We start from the raw sequence: 26,951 nt of genomic DNA on the forward strand, positions 1-26,951 counted from the left end.
CCCTCGTGTATACCCGTGAGGGAGCACGGACAGGTGGGAGCATGGGGTCCCCGCCCGGCTCTGGGACGCATGGCCACAGTCAGTTGCCAGAGGGAGCACTGAGCCAGGTGACCAGCCCCTCTGCCACCCTGGTCTGTCCACAGGTGGCCCCCATGGCAGGTGTGTCCAATGGGCCTTCCACATGAGCGGCAAAGCCCAACCACACCAGGAGGCCAAGCAATGGCCCACGACAAGGTGGCCGCGTGGTAAGCAAGTCTCCCCAAGGAAAACCACAGACATGCAGGGCCACCAGGCCGCCACCCTGGAGCCAAACCCACCAGCGCCCAGCCCGGGGCAGACCCCCACCCGCCCAGCACAGCAGGGGGCCCGTGAGCTCAGAGACCAACCTCCCTCCTGCTTCAAAATTGCGGTTGATTCCTGTGCGCCCACCTTCTTCCTAGTACGACTTGGCCCAGCTGAGACGCAGCCTCCAGGGAGTCCTCCCAGGCCCTCACCTCCATCCCCCAGGGCCCATCTCCAGGGCCTTTGGGTGCCAGTTGCCCTGGCAGGAACCCCCTCCCCCAGCCCGTGAGGACCACGTCCCCCTTGGCCCAGCCTTCTGTGGCGGGGCGCCAATCACCGCGCCCCCTTGTGCTCACCGAGGGCCCAGCCCCCAGAACCACAGTGTTTCGCGTCGGGTCCGGGGTCCCCGGTGCACGTCCAGAAGTCCGCGTGCCACCACGGGTTACTTGGGAGTCTGAATGGATGTGTCCTCGATACCTATTGACTTTTACACGTGATGAATGTAGTTTCTCTCAATTTTAACTTTATCACTCGTTTCCCAACCTCCAACGAGAGGCGCCAAGACAAACAAAATGAGGTTAAAATTTGGGTTGGGTTATTTTTAATTGTTTTGTTTTTTTGTTTTGAAATTTGCAAACAGAAAGGAAGACAGAGAAACCTGAATGAGAAAAGCAGGACATGGTCCATTTGAGCGTTTTTAACATTTCCGCCTCTGCAGCCAGGAAGGGGCCCAGGGACGGGGAGGCGGGGACCCACTTGTGGCACGCAGCACCCCAGCCAGCCGCCCACCAAATCCCACAACCCACACACCCTCACCTGCTCTGGAAAGCTCTGCCTCAAACATCTGCCAACAGATGCAGTCACCGAGACACTCACTTCTCAGTAAAAGGCGCGTCAGGGAAGGTCTCACGGAGACGTAACCCCAAAACCAGAGCCGGGGCAAAGCGTGTCCGGCTAACGTCTCCTTGGCACCACAGCAGCACCCGCTTGCTGGTGGCTGTGCGACCCGACGCTCTGCAGCCTCAGGGGCCGGGGCAGAGGAGCCGTGGAGGGGGGCACTGAGGCTCCGGCTGATGGGGACCCAGCAGAGGACGAGTGCCGGCCCGACTGGAGAGCCCCCAAACCCAGCAGCGTCACCCACCCCACAAGGAGGGAGCCCTGGGCCTCTGCTTCCACATCAGTGCCCTGCACGGTCTTGAACACAGAGTGTGCCAACGTTCCCGCCTGTTACTCCGACGCGAACCTGCCTCCCATGGAGTGGAGCACAAGATCGCCCCCACCCGCTGCACCAGGAACACACATGTCCTCCCGCCACCCCCCCACCACCACCCCCTAGCCTCAGGAGAGCTCAGAACCCTGGCGGCCAGGGCCTGCACCCACCTGCCCTTGAGGAGAGGCCGTCCATAACCGTGACCATGTTCATGCAGGGGCAGCAAACACCCAGCCCCTCACACGCCTGTCCTGAGCTCACAAGTCCAGGGACACTCGCGTTTGCACCCCGACTGGGTGTACTGCCAGAGAGGCAACACTCTCAGGGCGAGGGAGCAGCATCCCCTGACCCTGAGCACCCTGGAACCGCACACAGGGTCTGCAGCAGATGGTCTAAGAATCCTACAACCGGCCCAAACCAGCCCCCGGCTCTGGGTCTCCCCCGTGTGCCAAGGACCCCCAGCTGGAGCCGACTGCTCCGCGGCCTGGAGAGGGGCGTCTGCAAGCACCACCTTCCTGCCGGTCGCCCACAGCTCACTCTAGCCATCCGGGCCGCGGCGGGGCCTCGGGGATGCTGCGCCTTCGGGGCTCCGAGGGAGAAGACTGACAGGCCCTGCCCAGAAGGAAGCCGCCGTCCTCCCCGGGTGCCGCGAGCCCAACGCACAGCAGCACACAGCCCGGCCAGAGGACAGACACCCGCCCTGGCCACTGCTCCTCGCTTCTTCTCGGGCAAGGTTTGTGCTAACAGAGTTCCAGGCTAAACACAAATACACACGTTTGTGCACGTTTCTGTGTCCGACGGGGGCGGTGCGGCAGGTGAGGGAGGCCACCGGCAGGCCAGGAGTGGCCCCCCAGGAGCCCGTCCCTGCGTGAGGCCCACCATGCGGTAGACGCACACAGGCGGCACCCTGCTCTGGGGCCCCCAGAGAAGGGAAGAGGGGCTCATCGTGGGCAGGAGGCCGGCTCCGAGCTGTGGCTTTGGTGGCCCTCGCCCCTGTCCACAACCGGGACGGCGCCCAGCCCATGCTCCCAGTTTGTGGAGACAGAGACCGGGCCCCGGAATCTCAGGAGGCCATGGAAGCCTCTGGGGATCCGGAGCCGACCCAGACAGCAGCCCTGGAGGCCAAGGAAGATGCCCACTGGCCCCGGGGTGGGCGGCCTCCGAAGCCAAGGCGGGGTCTCAGGGCCGACAGGGTCGGGGAACCTGGAGCTCAGCCTCAGCGGACAGGAGACACAGCCAAGGGGCCCCCACCACCCCAAGTAAACGGAGAAGGGGCAGACAGGTGGCCGATCCACCTCTCCACATGGCACAGCAGCAGCCACGCCGAGGGGAGGTGCAGAACTCCGGGCTGGGGCAGCCAAGAGACGGTCACAGAAATCCCTCCGAGGCCGCCCAAGTGCAGCGAAGGTGGGGCGCACCAGGGCAGCCCAGAGCCCGCGAGAGCAGCCAGGCGTCCCAAGCCCGCCTCCGGGCGCCTCTCCCCCCAAGGAGACCTGGGGGCGGCAGGGGCACCAGGTCCCCCCAGGAGGCCCCCAGCAGGGGCAGCCGGTGTCACCCCCCTCAGGGATATCTACGGCACGAGCCGTTGGCGGCAGCCTGGCCAGGCCCTGCTGGGGACACGCCCCTGACCGGCTGACGGGGGAGTGGACACCTGCCTCCCCGCACCTCCCCCTGCACAACCTCACTTTGGCCCAGGAGGTCCCAGAACGACACAGGACGTGACCCAAGGCCATGCTCCACACTGATGTTGCCGCGACCTGAGAGCGGCTGGACGTGAGCCCCATGCGACGTCACATAAGACAGCACGGGCTGTGACACGAGGGGTGACGCGTGACGGGGTGTACATCACATGCTGACAAAGGAAGCGATGTGAACCGCAGGCGGATTCGTGGCACGTGGTGCCCGGCGCTCTGATGGCTGGGACGTGGCCGGGGACACAAAAAGACGCCGTCGCGAGGGGGAGCCTCCGAACCCTCTGGGAGACGCACCTGTGCTTCCTGCCTGGCCCTGCCCACCTGCCCCAGCGCAGCTCCCCCTCGAGGGCAGACGCTCCAGTGTCTGGATGCACGCTGGCCTCACCGGGGCCTCTCCCGCCCCCAACCCTGGTGCGGGCGCAGACCCGCCACCACTGGCACAGGGACCCACTGCCCGCAGAGCCCCCACCCTGTCCCCGAGGGCGCTGCCCGGCTCCGGGACGCCGCACCTCCACACCCGTCCACGCTTCGGAGCCTCCTCGTTTGCATCTCTCTCTCTCCCCTTTCTTGTTCCCCAGACAACGCTGCTGCCGCCACTTCTCAGCTCCGAGTGTGGATGCTGACAGCGCTCCCTGTGAATTAAGCCCGCCCTGCGGGGCTGCACCCACCCCTCTGAGCTGCTGAGACGTGGGCACAGGGGTGCTACAGCCACCAGCCCAGCCTCCCAGCCCCACGCCGTTCCTACCCCGACCAAGGGTCCCTAACTCTTCATCCTGCTGCCTGATGGGACGAGATAGGCTGGCTGAGAAGTGGACACGGCCGGCCCGCGGTGTCCAGGCGACGCGCACCTGTTCCCTCGAAGGCCCCTCGGCACGGGACACCTGGATGCCAAGGCGCGCAAGGCTGAGCACGGGCAATTCCTTCAAGCGGAACCCGGCTGACTTCCTGGATGCCCGGCCAGGCTACGCGACAAAGCGTATTTCTTCCCGCCCCACTAACGCCATTCCGACAATGCCCTGGATGGCCACGGTTGAAGAAATGCCGTCCCAGCAAAATGCAGAGGAGGGGGTCCCAGAGGCACACGCGCCTCGCCATGCGGCCTGGCTCTCGGAGAGTGGACGGGACAGCGCGGGGGCGGTCGCCACGGGGACGGTCGCCGCGGGGCACTCACGTGATGGTATCGATCATGTGCAGGCCCATCTCCACGCAGCAGTGGGCATGGTTGGTCTTCGGCTGGGTGAGGCCGGACACGCAGTAATAACAGTCGCCGAGGATCTTCATGTGGCGACAGTGGTTCTCCTGGAGGGGGAGGGGGGGCGACAGGAGAAATCCCAGGTTAGTGACCCGCCCGGGGCCTGGGCACCTGCACTTTCACCACCAGGTGCCAGAGACCACAGAGCGTGCAGCACGACAGGCAGGGGACCCCTGGGAGCCCAGGGCAGCCTCAGGAAGGTGAGCGGCCCCCAGGGCCGTGGTTAGGGTCACCCTGGGGCACTCACCCGGCCCTACACCTGCACTCAGCCCGGCTCCCACGCAAGGGCCCCACCCTGCCCGCCCCGCGGCCCAGCTGGCACACCCACACAGCCCCAGCCTGGAGCCAGCTCTCTCTTCCAGGGGGACCAGCACTGCTCCCCTCCTGACCACCACCTCAGACCATCACCTGCCGGCCCCTGTGCATGGTGCCAGACACCCCCGACACCAGCCCCTGAAGGGCAGGTGCACACACCTGAGTCCTCGCGGCTGGCCTCCACGGGATGTGTGGGCGGCTGTCCATAAAGAGTCACCTGCCGGGGCCCGAGCTGCAAGGGGCGCACCAGGGTCTGCACCCTGACCTCGCCACCCAGGGTCATCTCAGAACTGCCACTCTGGCACTTTGCAACAGTAAGAGTGTCGCGCCCACCTCGCCGTCGCCCGGGGGCAGACTTCCTAGCACCTGTCACACGCTGACCCGCCGCTCTCGGCTGTGATCATCCTCGGACACTTCCGTAAAACTCCCCTCTACGTCCCTAAAATAGCAGACGGCCTCACAAAACTCCTTCCCGCGAGTGGCTCAGGTCCACGGGTGTGACCACGAGATACGACGGAGACGCTCTCCAAAACGCATTCACGCGTTCGTTCAGAGGGGACAGCAAGCCCGCGACACGTTAATGGAAGTCGCAAACTTCACGAAAAACGATGACCTTTTCCAGAATGAACACAAGCAGTAAGAAGCGTGGCCGTGGTCACACGGGGAGTGTCGCGGGTGCCCTGGGCCCACGGGCGACTGCAGCCCCACTGAGAGCACATCCCCCGGCTTCTGCTCATGCTGCCCTCCGCCTGCCCAGAAGGACCGACCCCTCCTGGTGTTCTCCGGTGCCACAGGTTGACCTGAGAATTCACCGTGAGAGCCCTCAGCTCCCGCCTCCTGTAACCCCACCCACGTCCCATGTCAGAGGACAGGGCGCCTGCCCGGCCCCCTGGGGCTCCCCCGTGGACTGCAAGCTGGCCGCAGGGACGTCCGGTTCTGACCACTCAGTCTCCAGGGGACCGTGGCAGCCACCTGTTAGGACCCTGCCGGGCTCCCTGCCTGTGGAAAGGAGCTCCCGGGTTTCCCGCGGGAAGGTCGGGCCGGTGGCGTCCTGTCCTCTGCTGGTGTTGGGGAGCCGGAGCGAGATGGCCGGAGGCAGACGCCCCCCCGGGGGAGCCGAGGGCCGGGCCCCTGGGAGTCAGCTGGCCTGCGTTCCTCAGCCATGCTCGCCAAGCCTCCTGCCAGCAGGCAGCCCTGGGCTCTCTCCGGGCTCTTGCCCCACCGTCCCCATCGTCCCCAGTGGGCAGGCAGGCCAGGACGCCCATGCAGGCCAAGGACAGGGAGCCCTCTCCCAACGTCCCCTGTCCGCAGGCCTGGGGCACAGGGATGGCACGAGACGCCACCGCCAAGCCTCACCCGTGTCCTGGGCGTCAGGACGTTCTCCCAGCGATCAGCCCGGGGCTGCAGGGTTTCAGGATAAGGACGGCCTCACACCTTCTACGCCAAGACTCCCACACCTACTGTAGGGTTTGCCTTGGATTCAGGAGCCTAGGATCTTGGGAGGCTATTCCCCATCCCTGCCCCTGTGGGACTGTCATCTTCTGGGCCTCCAGAATGAGGGTACCGGTGCCCACGAGTGTGCACACAGGGACCTTGTGGGCCTGGACGCATGTACACACCAAGGAAGAACGTGGTGGGAGGTATTTCCTGCATGGGACACCCGCCCCGAATATCATAGATATGATACCACAGTGGCCTGGGGACGTCTGGAGGAAGCACCTGCTAGGATAATCCCTAACCCACAGACAAGGCAGGCCATCCCCGATGGGCACAACGGCTTCTCTGGGGTGGAAACCTGGGAAGAATGGAAAGTTGTGTCTGACCCCAGGTGCGTTTCCAGGCTGGGGCCCTGGCTGCACACAGCCCTTCCCTGGGGCCTGTGGAGAGGGGTGCGCTTGTGTCACTGTGTGCACACAGCCCATTGCCCGCGGGCGGGGGGGGGGCATTGGGAGCCCTGAGCGCTGCTCCTGAAGCTTCCTCCAGGAGTGGACTCAGGGAGGGGGTCCGAGGCAGTGAGGTCACTTCTTTCACAACAGAGGCCAACAGAACTTGGAACCCTGCACCCGGGCCCCCACATTCTAGTGCAGCCCCACCTCAGGCTCACTTTCAGGAGACTTCTGCTACTGAAAGATGTTCCCTAATCACTATCCCAGTTCCGACGAACCCCAGGAACCCGAGGGATGCGGCTGCTTCGAATGCTGGAGACGTTGGTGCCACCGTCAAACTCAACGCCTCAGGGAGTTTTTCAGGAGGCGCCGTAGGGTAATACAGAGCAGGCCAGGCCAGGCCAGGCCACCTGTGCCAGCCATCCGGGGCAGCCCCATCCCCTCCTCTTCAGGGAACCAGGGATGTGTGGGCAGGTCGCATCCAGGATGGAGGACCGTGCAGGGCAGCAGGTTCCCCGGTGATCCCTTCAGGGTCACCCTGAGGTCACGGTGGGCAGGGTGGAAACAGGATTCCTGAGGTGCCCTCTTACCCGACTCGGAGTTAACCCAAGGCCCTGCAGCCGCATCCCTTTGCTCTCCTTGGGGGAGGTGTGTGCCCACTGTGATGTGGTGTGTCTGCAATGGAGTCAGCTGGGTGTGCGGCCCGACCGAGGCGGCCAGACCGGGCGCTGAGGCCTCCTGCCTGGCTGCCCCACACTGTCTTTACAGAGCTCCACACGGGACATACAGAGCTCCACACAGGACATACAGAGCTCCACACGGGACATACAGAGCTCCACATGGGACATACAGAGCTGCACATGGGACAACGGGAGGCGGCGGAGGCAGGAGGAAGAGGACATCCCCGACACCCTGGTGGTGATCTGGAAGGAGCCCAACACATCTTACGGAGGCCTGCAAGAGTTCAAGGTGAGTGCAGGGGCTGGGGCCACCCGACACCCAGGGCCCCGATGCAGCAGGAAGGGCCCCGGGTCCCAGAAGCCAGCCTCTGCTCCCCTGCGCTACCCCCTAGACTTCTGCTGCGACAGGAGTCTGGATTCCCCTCCTCCCCAAACGTGCCCCCATTGCCCTGCCCCTGCCTGGGCCAGATGCATGCAGAGTCCCTGTGCACAGAATTGTAGGAATATCAGAATAGAGCCTTCAGGGGATGCCTGGTCGCCCAGTGGTTTAGCGCCTGCCTTCTGCCCAGGCCCTGATGCTGGAGACCCGGGATCAAGTCCCACCTCGGGCTCTCTGCATGGGGACTGCTTCTACCTCTGTGTGTCTGTCCCCCCCCTCTCTCTGTGTGTGTGTGTCATGAATGAATAACAACTTTTTTTTATAATTAACTCTTTTTAAAGATTTTATTTATTTATTCACGAGAGACAGAGAGAGAGAGGCAGAGACACAAGCAGAGGGAGAAGCGGGCTCCATGCAGGGAGCCTGATGTGGGACTGGATCCTGGGTCCCCAGGATCACGCCCTGAGCTGAAGGCAGTGCTAAACCACTGAGCCACCCGGGCTGCCCATAAAAACTTTTGAAAAAGAGACACACCATGTCTCATCGCACGCGGTCTCCAGTAGTTTGCACTGTGCTATGCTTTCTCCTAACTGGTGCTCCCAGGAGGCCCCATTGGCCTGATGTCCTTTCCTACCTTCTCCAAGGGTGGAGCATGGTCCTGGTGAGTTGGGAGACTTTTCCCCAAAGGGACACGGGGCTCACTGTACTATGTCTATCGCTCTGCAGTTAGGTTTTGAAGGAGCGCATCCCTGCCCCCCCTCCCGGGGTCAGGCACAGGGGCCTCGTGTGCTGCACAACATGTCAGAAGGCCAGTTGGTTCCCACAGCCACTGAGCCCTTCACTGATGCCGGACTTCGATGCGATTCCCTTCTGTTGCCAAATCACAGTACGGCGCTGAACATCCTGCAACCCTCAGGCCCTGGGCCCTCCCACCCAAGGAAAGGTCTCCGTGTGGGCACCTGGAGACAGGGACGTGTGGTCAAATTCAAGGGGTGAAGCCGTTAATGCAGGGAGGTGCTGTCAATACTCAGCTGACAAGCGGCCCTGGGATACTGACCCCTCCCACTTGAGATCCTTGCATTGATCCATATTTTTTTTTAATTTATCCTCTAAGATTATTTCTTTACTGGATAGCTTGTCCGTTTAAGAGACAGACAGAGAGCAGGGAGCAGAAGAGGGAGACACAGTCTCCTCAAGCACACTCTGCCCCAAGGGCAGAGCCTGCCAGGGGCGGGATCTCAGGATGCTGAGACCATGACCTGAGCCACAACCCAGAGTCAGATGCTAAGTGACTGAGCTGTAGGCCTCAAGCTCCGTGTTCCTGCTGTGGGCACTTCTGCCCCCCCCCCCCATGCCCCGCAGCCACTGAGAGCTCGGGCTTTGGCCTGCGCTCCAACTCCCAGGTGGTCTGGAGGCTACAGTGCAGGCTGCACGTCCCCTCTGTCCCACCTCAGGCTGAAAGGGCCTCAGCCCTGAAAAGGAATCGGATCTGCCCGACCACCCCCAGCCGGAGGGAGCGGCTGCAGCAGGAGGTAGAAGAACTGGTGCCTGCCTTGCTGCGCTTGCACAATCTGTCCCTATTTGAATTTTTAAACGTCGTGGAAGAGTATGGCACCCCTGAAGAGGTGCTGGACCTGCTGTTTGCAAAGTGAGCTCCCTGACCCTCCACAGCCCAGGGGGATGGGATACCTACTGGTTGGGAGTCTTGGGGAACGTGGTTGAACTTCCTGGCCCCTGGGGCTGCTGCTCCGACTGGAGTAGAGTCACACAGGGCCTAGTCGGGTCCTGTAGGGCAGCCCCCGGGGCCTGGCCTGTGGCAGGTCAGCTAGAGGGGCTGTGCTTGTGCTCAGCAGTCTTCGTTCTCTCCCCATGACAAAGCCTGTGCCGCCTCCCCACTGTCACCAGGGTCTTGAGCTGGCCTCTTTTGCCATTGAAAGGGAGTCCACCTGGGATCTGTATCCTGGGGCATTTGGAGTGGAGTAGGGGTCCCCGGGGACACCTGGGCACCCAGGCCCACTTGGATATCTGCCATGGGCCTGGCCGGAGCCCTTTCATTCCTTAATCATTCAGAAAGTGCCAGCGGGTGCAGGTACTTCTCCAGGAGCTGCCCGTGGCCCAATGCACAGAGCTGACGGCCCCCCAGGGTTCTGGACTAGTTGGGGTTCAGAGGGTGACAGCACCTATGAGGAGAGGTTGGGTCCACAGGACGATTCATGTGATGCCCCCCGCCCTCCTCTAGATATCGATGCATCGTAGCTTCCTGCAAGAAGGAAGGAATCCGGGACCAGTGGGAAATGTGAGTGAGCTCTGGCTCATGCAGGGGAGCCTTCCCTCTCCAGGAGGGCCACGAGGGGGCTGTGGGTCGGAGGGTTCTGCTGGACCCCTCATCGCACACATCTTCAATTCCTGTGACAGGGTAGAGGTCTGAGGCCCCGTCAGGGAAAGAGTAAAGGAGAGCCGTGGGTGGGGTGCGGGCTTTGTGGGAGAGCACTGGGACGCCAAAGGGACCTCCTCCATGCCCATTCTCCCAACCCTCTGTCTGCCCCACACCTGGGACCCAGAGCAGAGGGTGTGGGGAGCATCGCACTCACCAATCTGGTGGCACCTGGACCCGGGTGCACGGCAGGTGTTCAGGAGAGCCAGTGAGGGCTCAGGGACCAGACGACCCCCGCCCGTGGGAGATTAGAGTCAGTGGAAGGACACCCCCTGGAGCCCCTCGTGAGTGAGGCTGGGCAGACCCACAGGAGGGAAGGTTCCCCGGGAAAGACAGTGAAGGTCACACTGCTGGTCATGGGCTCCCATGCACAGAGGGTTCGTGCCAGCCCCTCCTCAGTGAGCAGGGCTGTGGCAGGTAGGACCGCCAGGTGGCAGGTGGACAAGGAGCAGCACTGGCCTCCGACAGCCCCACGCTGGAGGCCGAGGGCCCCGGTTCCTGCAGGGCTTCCCCGGGACACCTCTGTGTGAGGAGCCCTGTCTTCTGACGCCTATGCCCACCTGTCCCTCCCCAGCGCCTTGACCTCCTTCCTGACCATCTGGCTGGACTACTATGAGGAGGACTTCCACGATCCCCCAGAATTTCCTGCCCTGACAAAGCTGCTGAAATTCACAGGGCAATATGTGCCAGGCTCAGTGCTCGACTGTCGTGTGGAGCGTTACCTTTGCCATTTTGTAAAACTCCATCAAGTGGAGTTTGAGGGTGGAGGTGAGGAGGACTGGGGTGGCTGAGTTGGGGACAGGGTGGGCCACACAGATCAAGCCTCCATGCTGCTGGGCCGGGAGCACTGGATAGGCTCACACCCCATCCCCATGGACTGCAGTTTGGGGAGACCTCCCAGGGCTCTTGCACTCACACACGTTGAGCGGTGGGTAGCGTGTCCTTGATTTGAGAGGGACGTGGAAAGTCCATCCTGGTGATGATACTTTGTCTTCTTGGAGATGATACTCTGTCTGCGGACCCCAAGCAACACCCTGAACCACCCCAAGAGCATGCCAGGGCTTCGACGGTGGGGCCTGCTGCACCTTCAGGGTCTCAGGGGATGGAGCTGGTCCCAGCTGCTGGAGCTGAGTGCTCGGCCCGAGGCCTGACGTCAGCTGCTGTGTACAAGGTAAGACACGTGGCGGTCACAACTCTGAATCCCTGGCCTGAGCTGGAAGAGCCACCTGCACCCTTGGGAGCCCTGGAGGCCGAACGGGCCCCACCACCGGCTATGGAGGTCATCGATGTGCCAGTGGAGCAACCGGCTTCGGACTCCGAGCAACAACCTGAACCACCGCAAGAGCCCACCCGAGCCCCGACTGTGGGGCCTGCTGCACCTTCCAGGGCTCAGGGGAAGGAGCTGGTCCCGGCTGGGGGAGCTGAGTGCTCGGCCCGAGGCCTGACGTCAGCTCCTGTGTACAAGGTAAGACCCGTGGTGGTCAGACCTCTGAATCCCTGGCCTGAGATGGAAGAGCCACCTGCACCCTTGGGAGCCCTGGAGGCCGAACGGGCCCCACCACCGGCGATCGAGGTCATCGATGTGGCGGAGCAGCCACCTCACTCAGGGGAGCAACGGGCTTCGGACCCCGAGCAACACCCTGAACCACCGCGGCAAGAGCCCGCCCCAGGCCGACAGTAGAGCCTGCTGAGGCTCCTGGGATTGAGGTGATCGAGCCGGTCCCGGCTGCTGGTGCTGAGGGCTTGGCCCGAGCCGGGATGCCAGCTGCTGTGTTCAAGACGAGACACGTGGTGGTCAGACCTCTGAATCCCTGTCCTGACCTGGTAGAGCCACCTGCACCCTTGGGAGCCCTGGAGGCCGAACGGGCCCCACCACCTGCTATGGAGGTCATCGATGTGCCAGAGCAGCCGCCTCACTCAGGGGAGCAACCCGCTTCGGACCCTGAGGAACACCCTGAACCACCGCAGCAAGAGCCCGCCCGAGGCCGACTGTGGGGCCTGCTGAAGCTCCTGGGCCTGAGGTGATCGAGCCAGTCCCGGCTGCTGGTGCTGAGAGCTAGGCCTGGGCCAAGATGCTGGCTGCTGAGGTCAAGCCAAGGTACCTAGTGGTCATACCTCTGATTCACTGTCCCGATCTGGAGGAGCCACCTGCTTCTTGGCCACCCCAGAAGGAGGAGCAGGTCCCGGTGCTGGCTCTCGAGTTCATCTCGAGTTCATCGAAGGGCCGGAGCTGTCACCTGCCTCAGTGGAGCCACCAGCCTCGGCCCCCGAGCAGCAGCTCGTGATGGCTGCAGCACAACTGAAGCCTTCCCCGCCCTTTTCATTGTGCTGTTTCTGTATTTTGTGTTTTTCATAAACCTCTATAATTGCTTCATGAATTTTATTTGTAATAAAGGGTAAGTTAACTTTGTACAAAATTGACTCTGATGCTTTTAAATTATACATCGTGGTACTATAGGTCCATTCATACTTCCAAACTCGTTCTATGAGGCCAGCATCACCTTAATTCCAAAACCAGACAAAGACCCCACCAAAAAGGAGAATTACAGACCGATATCCCCAAAGAACACGGATGCAAACATTCTCAAGATACGAGCCGACAGGATCCAACAGTACATAAAGAAGATTACTCGCCATGACCAAGTGGATTTATCCCTGGGATGCAAGGCTGGTTCAACACTCGTAAAGCAGTCAATGGGATGGGTCACATCAACAAGAGAAAAAACAAGAACCAGATGGTCCTCTCAATACACGCAGAGAAAGCATTTGACAAAATACAGCATCCATTCCTGATCAAAACTCTTGACGCTGTAGTAATAGACGGAACATTCCTCAGCATCTTCAAAGCCATCTATGAAAAGCCCATAGCAAATAGGGGAAAACGCTGGGAGCCTTTCCCCTAAGATCAGGAACACGACAGGGACGTACACTCTCACCACGGCTACTCAACATACTACTACAAGTCCTAGCTTCAGCAATCAGGCAGCAAAAAGAAATAAAAGGCATTCAAATTGGCAAAGAAGAGGTCAAACTCTCCCTCTTCGCAGATGACATGATACTGTACCTAGAAAACCCAAAAGACTCCACCCCAAGATTGCTAGAACTCATACAGGAAATTCGGCAGCGTGGCAGGATACCAAATCAATGCCCAGAAATCAGTGGCATTTCTATATACTAACAATGAGACTGAAGAAAGGGAAATTTAAGGAGTCAGTCCCATTGACAATTGCACCCAAAAGCATGAGATACCTAGGAATACACCTAACCAGAGAGGTAAAGGATCCCTACCCAAAAAAACTACAGAGCACGTCTGAAAGAAACTGAGGAAGACACAGAGACATGGAAAACTATTCCATGCTCCTGGATTGGAAGAATTCATATATATATATATATATTGAAAATGTCCACGTGACCCAGGGCAATTTACACATGGAACGCAATCCCTATCGAAATACCATGGACTTTCTTCAGAGAGTTGGAACAAATCATCTGAAGATTAGTGTGGAATCAGAAAAGACCCCAAGTAGCCAGGGGAATATGAAAAAAGTAAACCAGAGCCGGGGCATCACAATGCTGGATGTCAAGTTGTACTACAAAGCTGTGCTCATCAAGACAGTGTGGTCCTGGCACAAAAACAGACACATAGGTCAATGGAACAGAACGGGGAATCCAGAAGTGGACCCTCAACTCTACGGTCAACTAATATTCGACAAAGCAAGAAACACCATCCACCGGAACAAAGACAGTCTCTTCAATAAATGCTGTTGGGAACATTGGACAGCCACACGCAGAGGAATGAAACTGGACCATTCTCTCACACCACCGAACACAAAGAGAAACTCAAAATGGATGAAAGATCTAAATGTGAGACAGGAAGCCATCAAAATCCGAGAGGAGAACACAGGCAACACCCTTCTGGAACTTGGCCAGAGCAACTTCTTGCAAGATACATCCATGAAGGCCAGGGAAACAAGAGCCAAAATGAATCACTGGAACTTCATCAAGATGAGGAGCTTCCGCACAACAACAGAAATGCTCAACAAAACTCAAAGACAACTCACAGAATGGGAGAAGATATTTGTAAATGACCGTCAGATAAAGGGCCAGTGTCCAAGATCCCTAAAGAACTCATTCTACTCTACAGCAAAGAAACCAACAATCCAATCATGAAATGGGCAAAAGACATGAACAGAAATGTCACAGAGGAAGACATAGACGTGGCCACCAAGCACATGAGACAATGCTCCGCATCACTGGCCATCAGGGAAACACAACTCAGAAGCACAAGGAGATACCACCTCACACCAGTGAGAATGGTGAACATTAGCCAGACAGGAAACCACAAATGTTGGAGAGGATGTGGAGAAAGGGGAACCCTCCTGCACTGCTGGTGGGAATGTGAACTGGTGCAGCCACTCTGGAAAACTGTGTGGGTGGGGCTTCCTCAAAGACTTCAAAATAGAGCTGCCGTGCGACCCAGCAATTCCACTGCTGGGGATTTACCCCAAAGATACGGACGCAGTGAAACGCCGGGACACCTGCACCCCGATGATTATAGCGGCAATGTCCACAATAGCCACACTGTGGAAGGAGCCTCGGTGCCCACTGACAGATGAATGCATAAAGAAGATGTGTTCTACCTATGTAATGGAGTATTACTCAGCCAATAGAAATGACAAATACCCCCTATTTGCTTCGAGGGTATTATGTTGAGTGAAATAAGTCAATGGGAGAAGGACAAACATTACATGGTCTCATTCATTTGGGGAATATAAAAATTAGTGACAGGGAATAAAGGGAAAGGAGTGAAAATATCAGAGAGGGTGACAAAACATGAGAGACACCTAACTGTGGGAAAAGAACAAGGGGTAGTGGAAGGGAAGTGGGTGGGGGGTTGGGGTGACTGGGTGATTGGAACTGAGGGAGGCAGTTGTTGGGATGAGCACTGGGTGTTATGCTACATGACAGCAAACTGAACTCCAATAAAAAAAATCGTTTGAAAAAGAAGGGTGAACCCGCGGCGCCCTGCCCTGCGTCTCCACTCTTGGGGAGCAGCATGGGGCAAGCAGGACGCAGGCCACCCGCTCTCCTCTTGCTGCTGCTGCGTGGGCTCTGCTTCCTTGTGCTGGGCCCGGGGAGTGGGTTCTGGGCCGGCTGCTGCCGAGGGGGGCGCGGGGGCCCTGGCCTTCATCTCTCTTGCACACCCATGCTTGTGCTCTCGCTTCGTGTGTGTTTGTGTGTGTGTGAGTCTGCCGGCTGCTCAGCCCCGTCGGGGAGACCAGACTGGGGCTCTTGGTCGGCGCTGCCAGATGTGGGGACACCTTCCCGAGTAGGCCACAGACGCAGCAGGAACTGTCCTCCCATGTCCTCTGTGGGGCCTGGTCCTTGTCGGGGAGCCGACCGGATGCCCTCGGGAGACACAGCTGCGGCCTTTCCTCCTGCCTCTGCTCTGCCCGTGGGGCCTGAGCCACCCCAGGCCCGCAGGCTGCGTTCGCGCTGCTCCTTGGGGCTGTCAGCTGGCAGGTTTCCTGGGACCTTCCCTCGGGGGCTGTCCTGGGGGCTGAGGAGGACTCCTTTCAAGGCGATGGTTCCTCCAGAAATGGCCCCCTTCAAAGGGCTTGAGTAGGCGGGAGCTGACTCGTCGGTTGTGTGGGGGCAGGTTTGTGGCTCGAGGTGGCCAGGAATGGGTGGGGATTCCTGAGTATGTCCGACAGCCCCTGGGAAGCATCGGGTGGCTCTCGTGCCATCGAAGGAGGTGTAGACACCAGGTGGCTGGGAGGAGAATGGGCAAGGCGGCGCAGAGCTCTGCCCCCATACTTGGGCCGGAGCCTGTTGCTGGAGCTGCTGAGACCCCATCCTCAGGGTCCCAGGATTTGCCAACCTGTCCCACGTCCCAGGGCTCTCATGGCACGCACGTGTGTGAGAACCGCTCTCGATGGTCTCGTCGGGGTCTCCTGGTGTGACGACGGGGGACGTGCACCGTACCCCATCTACTCGGGAGACTGGGGAGCCATGGACGCCATGGCCCGTCGTCTTCTCTATCTGACGTCATTTTCAGTGTTGTGTTTTGGCCCACCCCGCCTGCCGTGGCAGCGGCTCACCAGCGTCAGAGTGGCGGGCTGGGGCACCAGGCCATGCGGCGGATGGCGGGCCGTCCTCGTGGGTGTCCTCTGCCCATTGCTGCCGGCCTGGGCCCTGGAGCCGGCGCAGCCTGTGTGTTTTCTCACTTCAGATGCGGCCGCCTCATATTGGCCACTGAGCTCCGTCAGCCGAGGTCCGCGGAGACCAGGGTGCCCGCCCGCGAAGTCCCCTCTCCAGTGACGGTTTGCAATAAATCTGTATTTAAGCACTTCGGCGTCCATGTGTGTCACTTGCTTCCAAGACTCTTCTCTGCGTGTGTGCGTTTCCGGAACTCCAGCCACGAGGTCCCTGGCTCACGGACAAAGCAGACGCCAAAGTCGGGGATTCCTCAGTGTCTTCTGAACTGTGTCTGCTCTAACCTGTGGTTTTCAGAAATCTCATGAGCTTTCAAGAAAAAAGGATTGTCGTTGCAGAGCTGACACAGGTCTCCAGCAGGTTCTGAAAAGCTGAACTGAGCACAGGATCCCGAAGCTTCAGCCAGAGGACACCCCACCCCGGCACCCCGTGGAGCGAGTCTCGCCCTGCGGTGCCAGGCTCACCCATCTGCCTGCACCCCCCCGGGCACAGCACTTCGGCTGCACTCCAGTCCCGGGGACCGTGCTCATGGGCAGGCTCTGGCGACGCTTCTCGAGTGAATGGAGGATGCGTGCTGGCATTAGTGCACAAGTGCCCAGGACCAAAGATTATCTGCCAGGGAGGAGAGGTCCCATCTTTCAACAGTTTGCCCCAAAACGTGTGGGAGGGAGAACGGTCTCCATGTTCTATGTAGAAAGGAAGTGTCCGGGAGGCGGCAGTTCTGGTGTGGAGAGGAGTGAGCCCAGGACTGCCCACCTGAGGACAGACCCACAGCCACCCGGGTCTGCCCCACAGGCAGGCTGGCGCTCCCGTGGGCCTCCCGCTGGCACCTCTCCCAGCCTCGGAGAGTGGGGGGGTAACACCATCATTTCAGGCTCTGCTCCCCGCTCAGCCATCTGCTCAAGCACCAGGGGCTCTCCCTGGGTGTCATTCTTTTTTTTTTTTTGGAACATCGATGGGAAAATTGTTATATCTTGAATGTTTGCTAATATCTAACTGGGATTTAGCATTCCCATCAGTTAGGAAACATGTGTCAGTTCCTTTCTTTTTCCTTTGTAAATTGACTTTTTATTGGTGTTCAATTTCCCAACATATGGAATAACACCCAGTGCTCACCCCATCAAGTGCCCCCATCAGTGCCCGTCACCCCGTCACCCCCACCCCCCGCCCACCTCCCCTTCCCCCACCCCGAGTTCCTTTCCTGGATGTGATTCTTGAGGGCTGGCTGGCCTACCGAGGTCGGCATGCGTGCAGCCCGACAGCTGCCCTGGCCTGCCCTCTGCCGCTGAGCCCGGACCTGGGTACAGCCTTGTGTGTTCCAATAGCCCTGAGGGGACCAGGCCCACGGATACTGGAGCCCAAGCTGAGGGGGGTACGTGGTGAGTGTCACCCCGCCAGGCCGGCAGGCACAGCAGCCTGGCGGGGCTGTCCCGGCTGGGTGGTCTCCCGTCTGGCTAGCATGGAGGAGGAAACCAGGCCGGGCCTCCCGCCTTCTCTGTCATGCTGCTTCCCACGCTGTTTAGCCAGAGCCGGATGCACTCGGGGACGTTTACATGCAAACACGGTGTGAGGGCCACAGAGGAAGGCATGACCCTGAGGCTGGAGTTGGACTGTCCCCCCCCGCATGCTGCTCCAGTGGGGCCTCCCTGCCTCTGCCATCCATGTGGCACAGGCCAGGTACCCGCAGACGCTCTGCAGGTCAGGGGGCAGGCCCGTGGCGTCATTTGCCAACCAATCCCCAACAGCCCAGGCGCTTCTCCCCGAGGAGGGGTCCTAGTATGGGTATGGCGGTGGGGCGGCGGGCGGTCTGGGGCAGGCTCTCCTGCAGGGCCGGTGGTTGGGAAGCTGTCCAGGTCAGGGCTATCGCATGGCCTGGGGCTGGGTCTCCTGGCAGCCCGCAGCAGGGGCCTAGGAGCCCTCCATCATGTGCCTGGCCTGCAGAGGGTCTGGGTTGGCAGGTGCCACGGAGGGGCTGCCAAGCAGGAGCTCGTGCTCGAGCTCAAAGGCGTAGGAGCCCCAGGGGCCACCTGTCGGCTGTCCGGTGCTCTGGGAGGCCCGGGACAGGAGACCCCAGGCTGGCGGGTCCCCAGCGAAGAGGAGCTCTGCTGCAGAAGCAGCCACAAGGCTGCGGGAGAGGGGCCACGTGGGTCCCCACACAGCTCTGGGGTCCTCCTTCACCCAGGGTGCTCCGGAACCCTGCCATTTCAATCCCCAGGCGCATGGGCATCTGGCGAACATGTTGCGAGTAGGGTTTGGGGGCAGCCTGACATTGCATGTAGGGAGACGGCCTCTGGTGGGGAAGGTGCCAGGACTCGGCCCCGCCTCCTGCCTCCGGGCACTCCGGACCTCAGCCTCCCACAGCAGCTGCTGTAAAGTCCTGGGGATACCTGCTGGCTCAGGGCTGCCCTGCGCCCCGGGCGCCCTGTTTCTCTGGCTGGGTGTGTCAGCCCTCTGGGTCACTCATATGTGGAATTCAAGAAACGAAACTGATGGGCATGGGGAAGAGAAGGAAAAATACAATGAGATAAAAACAGAGCAGGAGGCAAACCATAAGAGACTCTTAATCCTAGGAAACAAAGTGAGAGTCACCTGAGGGGAGGAGGGTGGGGGATGGGGTACCTGGGGGATGGGCATGAAAGAGGGCATGTGAAGTGATGAGCACTAGATGTTATATGCAACTGATCAATCATTCCATTCTACCCCTGAATCTCATACTACACTATATGTTAACTAACTTGAATTTGAACACAATCTAAAAGAAAGAATGAAAAAATCACACATTCTTGTGTACAGTGAACAAAGAACTCTGCATCCAATTAAAAAAGCAGTAATGGGGCACTCGCTATGTGCATCATCAGTTACCAAGAACTTGCTCACCACCATCTTTCAGGTATTAACAAATCACAATTTCTAAGCTTTTTATTAAATCAGGGACTTCCGCTTCCTGAGAAGATACACACATACTTACATGGTGCAAGCCAAAGCCTCCATCCCAACAACCAGAAAAGGCTGGTAACGCACAGATGTGCTCCTGGCAATAGTCAGGAAGCTGTCAGATGACCAGAGCTAGGTAAAGGATCCGTGCAGAGGACAGAGAGCCCTTCCCTGGGGAGGCTGATGATGGGGCACCATTCTGTCCCCAGGCCACTTGCCGATTCCAGCTCAGGCCATCAGCTCCACTGGGATAAGAGGACACCACCACCATACAGTGACACACTGGAAACTCAAGGAGGCCCAGATGCAATGCTGACGTTCCCATAGGACGTGTGCTTTGGCAAGGTGGGAGGTGAAGGGGACGGGACCGAGCGAAGCTTACCGTGGCCTCGCAGTACCTACGGGATGGGATGAGCCTCTGCTAGCGAGAACGGGTCTCCCACAAGCACAGACCCACCCACGTGGGAGCTGCCAGACGACTGAGCTGCATGGGGCAGAAGACTAAGTATGACGCTCCAAATCCCTGAAAGGACTAGCTAGTGCTTGTGAGGCCTTCCAGTGCTGAGGACAAAGAGCCTGCTTCTGCCTAGTGGGTCTCAATCAAAACACAGAGTGTCCACAGGGGAAAAACAGGGACAAATTACAGGGGCAACGACGGCCAGCTCAATGCACCAAAGAGAAGAAGGGACTATCGACCAACCAAATAAACCATCTGGCCCGCGATGTTCTTTCATTCACCGTGTTAGGCACACATCCAAAGAATTACCAGAAACGTACACGGGAAGGAAAATGCAACCAATAATTCAGAATAAAAATAAGCAAAGACTGTCAAGTAAGTAAGATCATCTTGGTAAGAGAAACAGGTAACAAGATGGACAGAAGTGGATGCAACAGATGGAGAACTGAATGAGAAGAGTGTAATGCATATGAAGAAATCACATGGATATTCTAGACCTATGAAATAAACTATCTTTCATCAAGCATTCATCGATGGCTTAACAGAAAACTCGGATGGCACAGGAAAGGACAAGATTGGTGGGTTCTGACACAGAGCACACAGACAATACCAAAACCGGAGAGCAAGCAGAAGAAGCAATGAAAAGAACAGAAGACACACGGTCCACTGCAAAAGGCCCATCATACTTGTACTTGAGGTCTCAGGGAAAGAGGGACAGAGACAGAAGCAACATCCAGAGAGAGAACGGCCAAGGATCCCAAACTGAAGAAAGACACCAACCCCCATATTCAAGAGGCAGAATGAAAACACATGTGCGCTTACAGGCACACACAGCACACGCGTGCACATATACACACAGGCACCCATCACGCACAGGTCACGTGATCATCAAAATACAGAAAAACAGAAACAAAAGGGAAATCAGCTGTGGCGGGGGGTGAGGGTTGGGAAGAGACACCGCCTTCAAAAGAACAGTACGTCGTGTAGAAACACAATAGGGGAAAATCAAGTTCTGGCCATTTGGGGTTTGGAGGGAGACTGGAGGAAAATAGTATATCTGAATCAGATTTTTAAAAAACCTTTTAGGTAACGCATTGAGTAGTCAGCTAAGTATTCAAAAATTTACGACACGTTATTTAAATTTCACAACTTTCTGAACTAAATATTATTATTACTTCCTTTTACACATAGAAACTCTAAGCTCCTTGCCAAAGGCCTCACAATTCCCAAATCACGGAACGAAGACACAGGCCCAGAGCGGTCTGAAACAACGGTGATGCTGGCAAACACTCTGCTACCATAGTGCTTCATGCAGAGAAGGAGGCGTGAGCACTTGTGGAATGATGTCAGAGTTATAATATGCAAAGATTAAAGACCAGAAAATAAAGGGGGTGGGGACCAACTCAAAGCTGCAGGGGACAGAGAATAAAGCGGTGTAACCAAGTTAAAGTGACAAGTAAACAGGAAAACCGTGAACCACGCTTGCTCGACGCAGTGAGCGAGAGCGATGGAAACACGGCATTTGATCAAATCACACTATTTACTTTTTCTCTCACTCTGCTAACAGTTTAAGACCACGGATATAATGATACAATACGATTAAACTTTAAAACACGTATGGGGTTTCATTGCATAATCTTAATGAATTCTCTGAAGACAACTCAGTAGATCAAGTGGTGAGATCACTAATAGAAAAAATATAAATCTTTTTTAATAGTTAAATGATAAAACAAGTGAATAACTATGACAATTTCATCAACATTGCAATGGATTAAAAAACTACGAAACTATATACTGAAATACAAAAAATCTCAAATTCCCAAATGAGTAACTATGAGAGTTCATGATGCACAAAATACCAACCGTGAAATGAGCATCTTTTAAATATATAAAAATAGAGGATAAATCATGGAATAAAAGCTTCATTATTTTAACCTACCTCCAAGCCATAAACATGTAAGAATATGTTGGCAGGAAGAAACTGGAAAAACAGCTCTTACCGGGAGGATCATAGAAGAGACCACCCAAGGGAAATAGTCCTGAAGTCACATAGCACAGCATCAACCATCGGACCCAGGCACCGAACCCGTCACAATACACAAGAGCAGGACACTGCAGGGGGTTCGAGATTCACTCGCAGCCTAGTAGCTCATGTGAGGAAACGTAAATGCGGCTGGTCCTGATTAACCTGCTCCATCCGAATGACCTGTGGACAGACTGGACAGAGGAGAGGACGGACAGAGGAAAAGAGACTTGCGGGTTCCTCAGACCAGTAAAAGAAAAGCCACAATGACCAAACCTCGTGGGACACGGCCCAGGCACCATCTGGACACATGGATCTGACATTACAGAACATCAGGGCTAAGGAGACGATGGAATCTCCCAAAACCATCCAGTTCAACAAACTCCAATTCAAGCTCGCTATGAATGTGACTGCCTAAATCTGTCTTGATGTTACAGATAATCCTGGACACGAATATTAAGCCCTCCTTGAAGCCCTTTGTTACTCAGAGTTAAGACGTCCGCAGTCCACCATTTGCCCTGACAAGCTGCCCTCGGGGATGCCGAGTGGCCTCCGTCCTTTTCAACTGACCTGCAAGAGGACCGCCAAAGGCTTGCTCCTCTACCTCGCACCCCGTCTCCACACCCGCCGGAGGTGCAGGCTGCAGCTACAGGCCACCCCACCTCTCGAAGGCGTACCTTCCGGCCGGGCCTCTGCCTTTCCTTCCACAAGTACTTCCTTCCCCGTCCACACCTCCACCTGGACATCTACCTGAGAGTATTGCCAACCCATCATCTATGTCTCAGTTCCCGAAGGCTGTCTTTTTCACGTCCCTTAAAGGTACCCACATGCCCTCAGCCCACTTCTTTCCTGATCCCTCCCCCTCTCCCATCCCACAATCCATCCTTCAGGCCGGGCCGTCGGCTGTGCCTTCAGGGTTGACCGTCTGCCTGGCCACTCTTAGCACCCGGGTCCACACCACCATCACCTCTTCCTGGAACGAGATCTTTTCAGCGCTCTCCCTGCTCCAGTGCGTTCCGTCTGCCACGACCTTCCGACTCAGACCATGACCTCCACACACTCTTAGGGCATGTGAAGAATTTTGAAAGACAGCAGTTAGGTCCAGATGGTTTACAGCTGTCGATTCCTGATCCCTGGCTCAGCTAGTCCTTCCTGTCCCTGAAAGCTGACCAAAACTCCTGAGGTAGCACCCGATGCCATTTCGCCTTCACCACATCCTACCCCATCACCGCTTTTCTGTCACTTACCAGAACGAAGGCCTCCCCCTTGCTCCTCCTGTACCGTGCTCCACAGTGAGTGGTAAAAGACACTGGAACACCACAGAATCCCCTGTTAACCACAAAGCCTTTCTAAAGTCAAGGCGTCACTGAGCCTGGGACAGAACATCCAGTCTCCTTCTTTGCGTTCATTTCCATAAAAAGAGGAGCATGACAGCAGACACACGCCACCTGGCCTAAATTCATCTGCCCTAAATTCAGGGACAGTGAAGATGGGATGGTGAGAGTGGTGGTGATTCCTGCTGAGAGATCCTGCCTCCTCAATCCCGAAGGATCATCAGGGAAGGGCATCAGGCTGACTGGGAGCCACGCACAAAGAGAACAGGAAAGAAAGGCCGGAGACAGCGGAAACTCAACTCACCGAGGCAGAAAGCTCACGGCAAAGACCTATACTGTCTCGAAGCATGGAATTACCTCAGGTTTTCCTTTATAAAAAAAAAAAAAAGAAAAGAAGAAAAGAATCCTGGGAAATAATTCACACACCCTGTCTACAAAGTCACAATGCTGAGTCAGGAGCCAGAGCCCGCCCACTCACACATGCCTCGGTCTGTCTCAGTTATGTATTTTCTGTGATATTTCAAGGAGGAAGAGGTGAAAGATGCTACATGAATTTCCAGTAGACCAATTTTAAGTCAGTAAAAGATCCTTTCTCAGAAATTATATATATATATATATATATATATATATATATATATATATACACACACACATGCACGTATATATATTTAATATTATATAACATAAGATATATCTTTTCTTAAACGTTTATTCAAACTCAGAGGAACAGTATCATTAAGTTTTTACACAAAGAATATCGGGTAATATAGATTTTTACTAAGCACATATATCTACCCCCTCATCAGGAAGGTAAGCACCTTCCTGCTTATTCATTCCTAGCATGCCCTTGTTAACATTACATGAACTTCGAAAACAGTGTAATTCATCCTACTGTAATGACATACTATAAACATTTATAATATACAAACAACATACCTAATAATCATTCAACCTTCATTTCAGAGCCCCACAGCATATCATTTATGTTTACTATTAATTTCCACCAGACTTTACATCACCCTGGTCATAGTATTCATTCATGGGTACATGAACTGAAATTTTATAAACTCTCTCTCCATCTTGCTAAGAGAGGCATCCCAATGGCATTATATTTCATGTTTAAAAATTACCAATCATACTATTAATTTTGCCGTCTATATCAATTGTGCATCAGTACTATTTAGGATAACAATTCGTTCTGATCGATTTTCACACTTAGCATACTGTAGCCAAAGACACTAAAACTTTAGAAACCTTACTTCCATGTGTATATATACGGGTCTGTACATGTACACACATACACACAGGAAAATGACAGGATACTTATTAAAACATCTTCCCATTATAAAAACCATAAAATAAAATCTATGGAGGAAATGAAAGAGACAGGAGTTCAAGAAGAAAAGCAAATATAATTGTTCTGACAGTGAAAACGGAGAGCTCAGGTAAAGTTCAAAGGGATAATAGTGAGCATCAAATTATCATGGTAGTAACGTTCTATTGGATACATATTCAATAGTGAGATATAACATACTTTTACAAGGTCAACTGTTCCCATTCACTAGAAACTCCATCCTGTACTATTGGTACTTGAGATGAAAATGTTTGAGGTCCAATTTAAAAATGGGGAGGGAGTGACAGTTTTGACAAATTATGGAGGGAGATCTTGAGCACTGGCTGAAGCACAACCAGTGTGATTGCTTGCACAAAGAACACATAGCTCACACCACCACCGTCACGACCCTGCAAGACACAGTGGCTTGGCTGCTCAACCTTTCATAAAGCCCTCGTTCCCTCATGCAAGGGTCACAGCCACCGTGGCCCTGCTCAGTGAAGCCAATGCCCCAATGTCTTCCCACTTCAGAATGGGCACCACTCTATTCCCTCCACCTGGAATGCTCTTTGACATAATCCCTCTCACCATTCAAGATTCGACTCTAAATGCCTCAGAAAGAATGCTTAGACGTTTAGTTTGGTTATGTGTGTATTATGGTACTCTGCATAGTAATATTTTGTGTCATTTCTTATAACTGCAGGGGAGTCCATGACTATCTCAAAGAAAAGTCTTTACAAAACGCTCAGGGGCTGCCTTCTGCAAAAGATCTATCTGCAACCGCTAACCTCTGTCATGACTCCCCCCTACCCTTCATCACTTCCTTGCCTGTCACCCAACATCATTCCTCCACAGTACCCACTGCTTTCTGAAATTACTGATTGATAAGTATTAATATTGATGAAAACCGCATGATCTCAGTCATTTACCGCCGACTGACACATACAGTCCCAAGGTAACACAACACAGCTAGTCTACTACCCTGAAGGGACTGTGCACTTTGAAGACTTTCGGAAATGTTCACTGTGCCTACAGAGTAGTCCCATGCTCATTCTGTCATTTCTGCGGTGAGTAGCACCATATTAAGAGGTATCGAGGGCAGCCCCGGTGGCACAGTGGTTTAGCGCTGCCGGCAGCCCAGGGCGCGATCCTGGAGACCCTGGATCGAGTCCCAGGTCGGGCTCTCTGCATGGAGCCTGCTTCTCCCTCTGCCTGTGTCTCTGCCCCTCTCTCCCTCTCTCTGTGTGTGTGTGTGTGTGTCTATGAATAAATAAATAAAAATCTAAAAAAAAATTAAAGAGGTGTCGAGAAGAAGTGAAAGGTACTCCACCCTCTGGTACAGAATGTGTTTTCATGTGAGGCTCAGGGACCAGTAGTGGGTTACTCTCGACTATACTGCTCTCAATGACATCAAGCACTAACCCACTAAGAGACTTAGGCGTGCCTCTGCTGTTATGACATTTTGGTCAAAATGGCAAAGTGCATCTTAATTACAGTTTCGATAGGTATGGACTTATAGGTGTCATATATTCAACGACCTTTCCGGTTCAGGATATAACTGAGTACACTCAGGAAATGTAAAGTTAACACATTAAAGCTCTGACAGATGATAGGACAGAAAATTCTATCCAGAGTTTCACCGATACCATGAAATTATCCTTTTCATGGCCCACATTTGTGATGCTCTAAATATATGCACAGTGTAAAGTAGTCAATCTGGATTTCTACAAAAGGACACTGAGCACAAAAAGGAAACATAAAGACAGTTCTATGAAATGAATCTCATAAACTATCGACCGAAGAATATTATATGTTTAAACTAAACAGTCTTTGACTACATGATATTTATCATACTCAAGATAAAAATCGTGTAAAAAATAGTTGATAATTGATGATTAAGACAAAATTCGTAGAACACTAGCATTATTCTTTCCAAGTATTCCAAGCAGAAATTCTTATAGGACACAACCAAAAGTATGGGCTATTTACTTGCTGTTATTGTAATAAAAGAACAAAGAAAAGTAAGACTTCACAAAATGTTGAAATAGCTATCTATAGACATTGTAAATTTTTAGGAAGACACTCTGAAACATCAATACGATTGCAAACACACACGCATGCGCATATTCTGGTACGATGAACTTGAAAATTAACAAGCTATGTTGGAGTTACAAATAATGATCCTAATTATTTTTTTCCCAAAGTAGTAAACAGAAATACTACCTCAAGGTTTTCTGATCAGTGACAAAGTCATTAATAAATGAAATCAAAATGGCTAACAATCAGGAAAAAACTGTATTTCTGAGGGAAACATTTACTGCTATGCTAGGCTTCCATTCCGTATAGGCAACAGATTCATTTTAGTGTGTAAAATGCTTGGGGTGGAAGAATGCTTTCGACAAGAAATGATAAAGATTTTTCCCTATCACAGTAACAAAAACATATATTCATCTTGTTTTTTTTTTAACTGCTCATCTTCCTAAGAAAATTAAATAATGAGGAAGGCCATAAGATGGCTAGGA

The 26,951-nt window shown here is 55.2% G+C and overlaps 1 protein-coding gene and 1 long non-coding RNA gene across 2 annotated transcripts in view; both read right to left on the reverse strand.

Moving 5' to 3' along the window:
- Window positions 1-26,951, reverse strand: part of LOC140599522 (uncharacterized) — a 126,163-nt gene that overhangs the window by 13,930 nt on the left and 85,282 nt on the right. Inside the window, exon 7 of the mRNA XM_072762675.1 lies at window positions 4,358-4,485. Within this exon, the coding sequence (XP_072618776.1) occupies window positions 4,358-4,485 (128 nt within the window). The remainder of the gene's footprint in view (window positions 1-4,357; window positions 4,486-26,951) is intronic.
- On the reverse strand, window positions 21,429-23,263 carry LOC140599630 (uncharacterized). The gene is made up of 2 exons (XR_012002490.1): window positions 23,010-23,263; window positions 21,429-21,956 (listed from the first exon to the last, which is right to left on the reverse strand). It is a non-coding gene; the product is annotated as an uncharacterized lncRNA (long non-coding RNA).

This window comes from Vulpes vulpes, chromosome 7 (genome assembly GCF_048418805.1).
Source record: "Vulpes vulpes isolate BD-2025 chromosome 7, VulVul3, whole genome shotgun sequence".
Classification (NCBI taxonomy): domain Eukaryota; kingdom Metazoa; phylum Chordata; class Mammalia; order Carnivora; family Canidae; genus Vulpes; species Vulpes vulpes.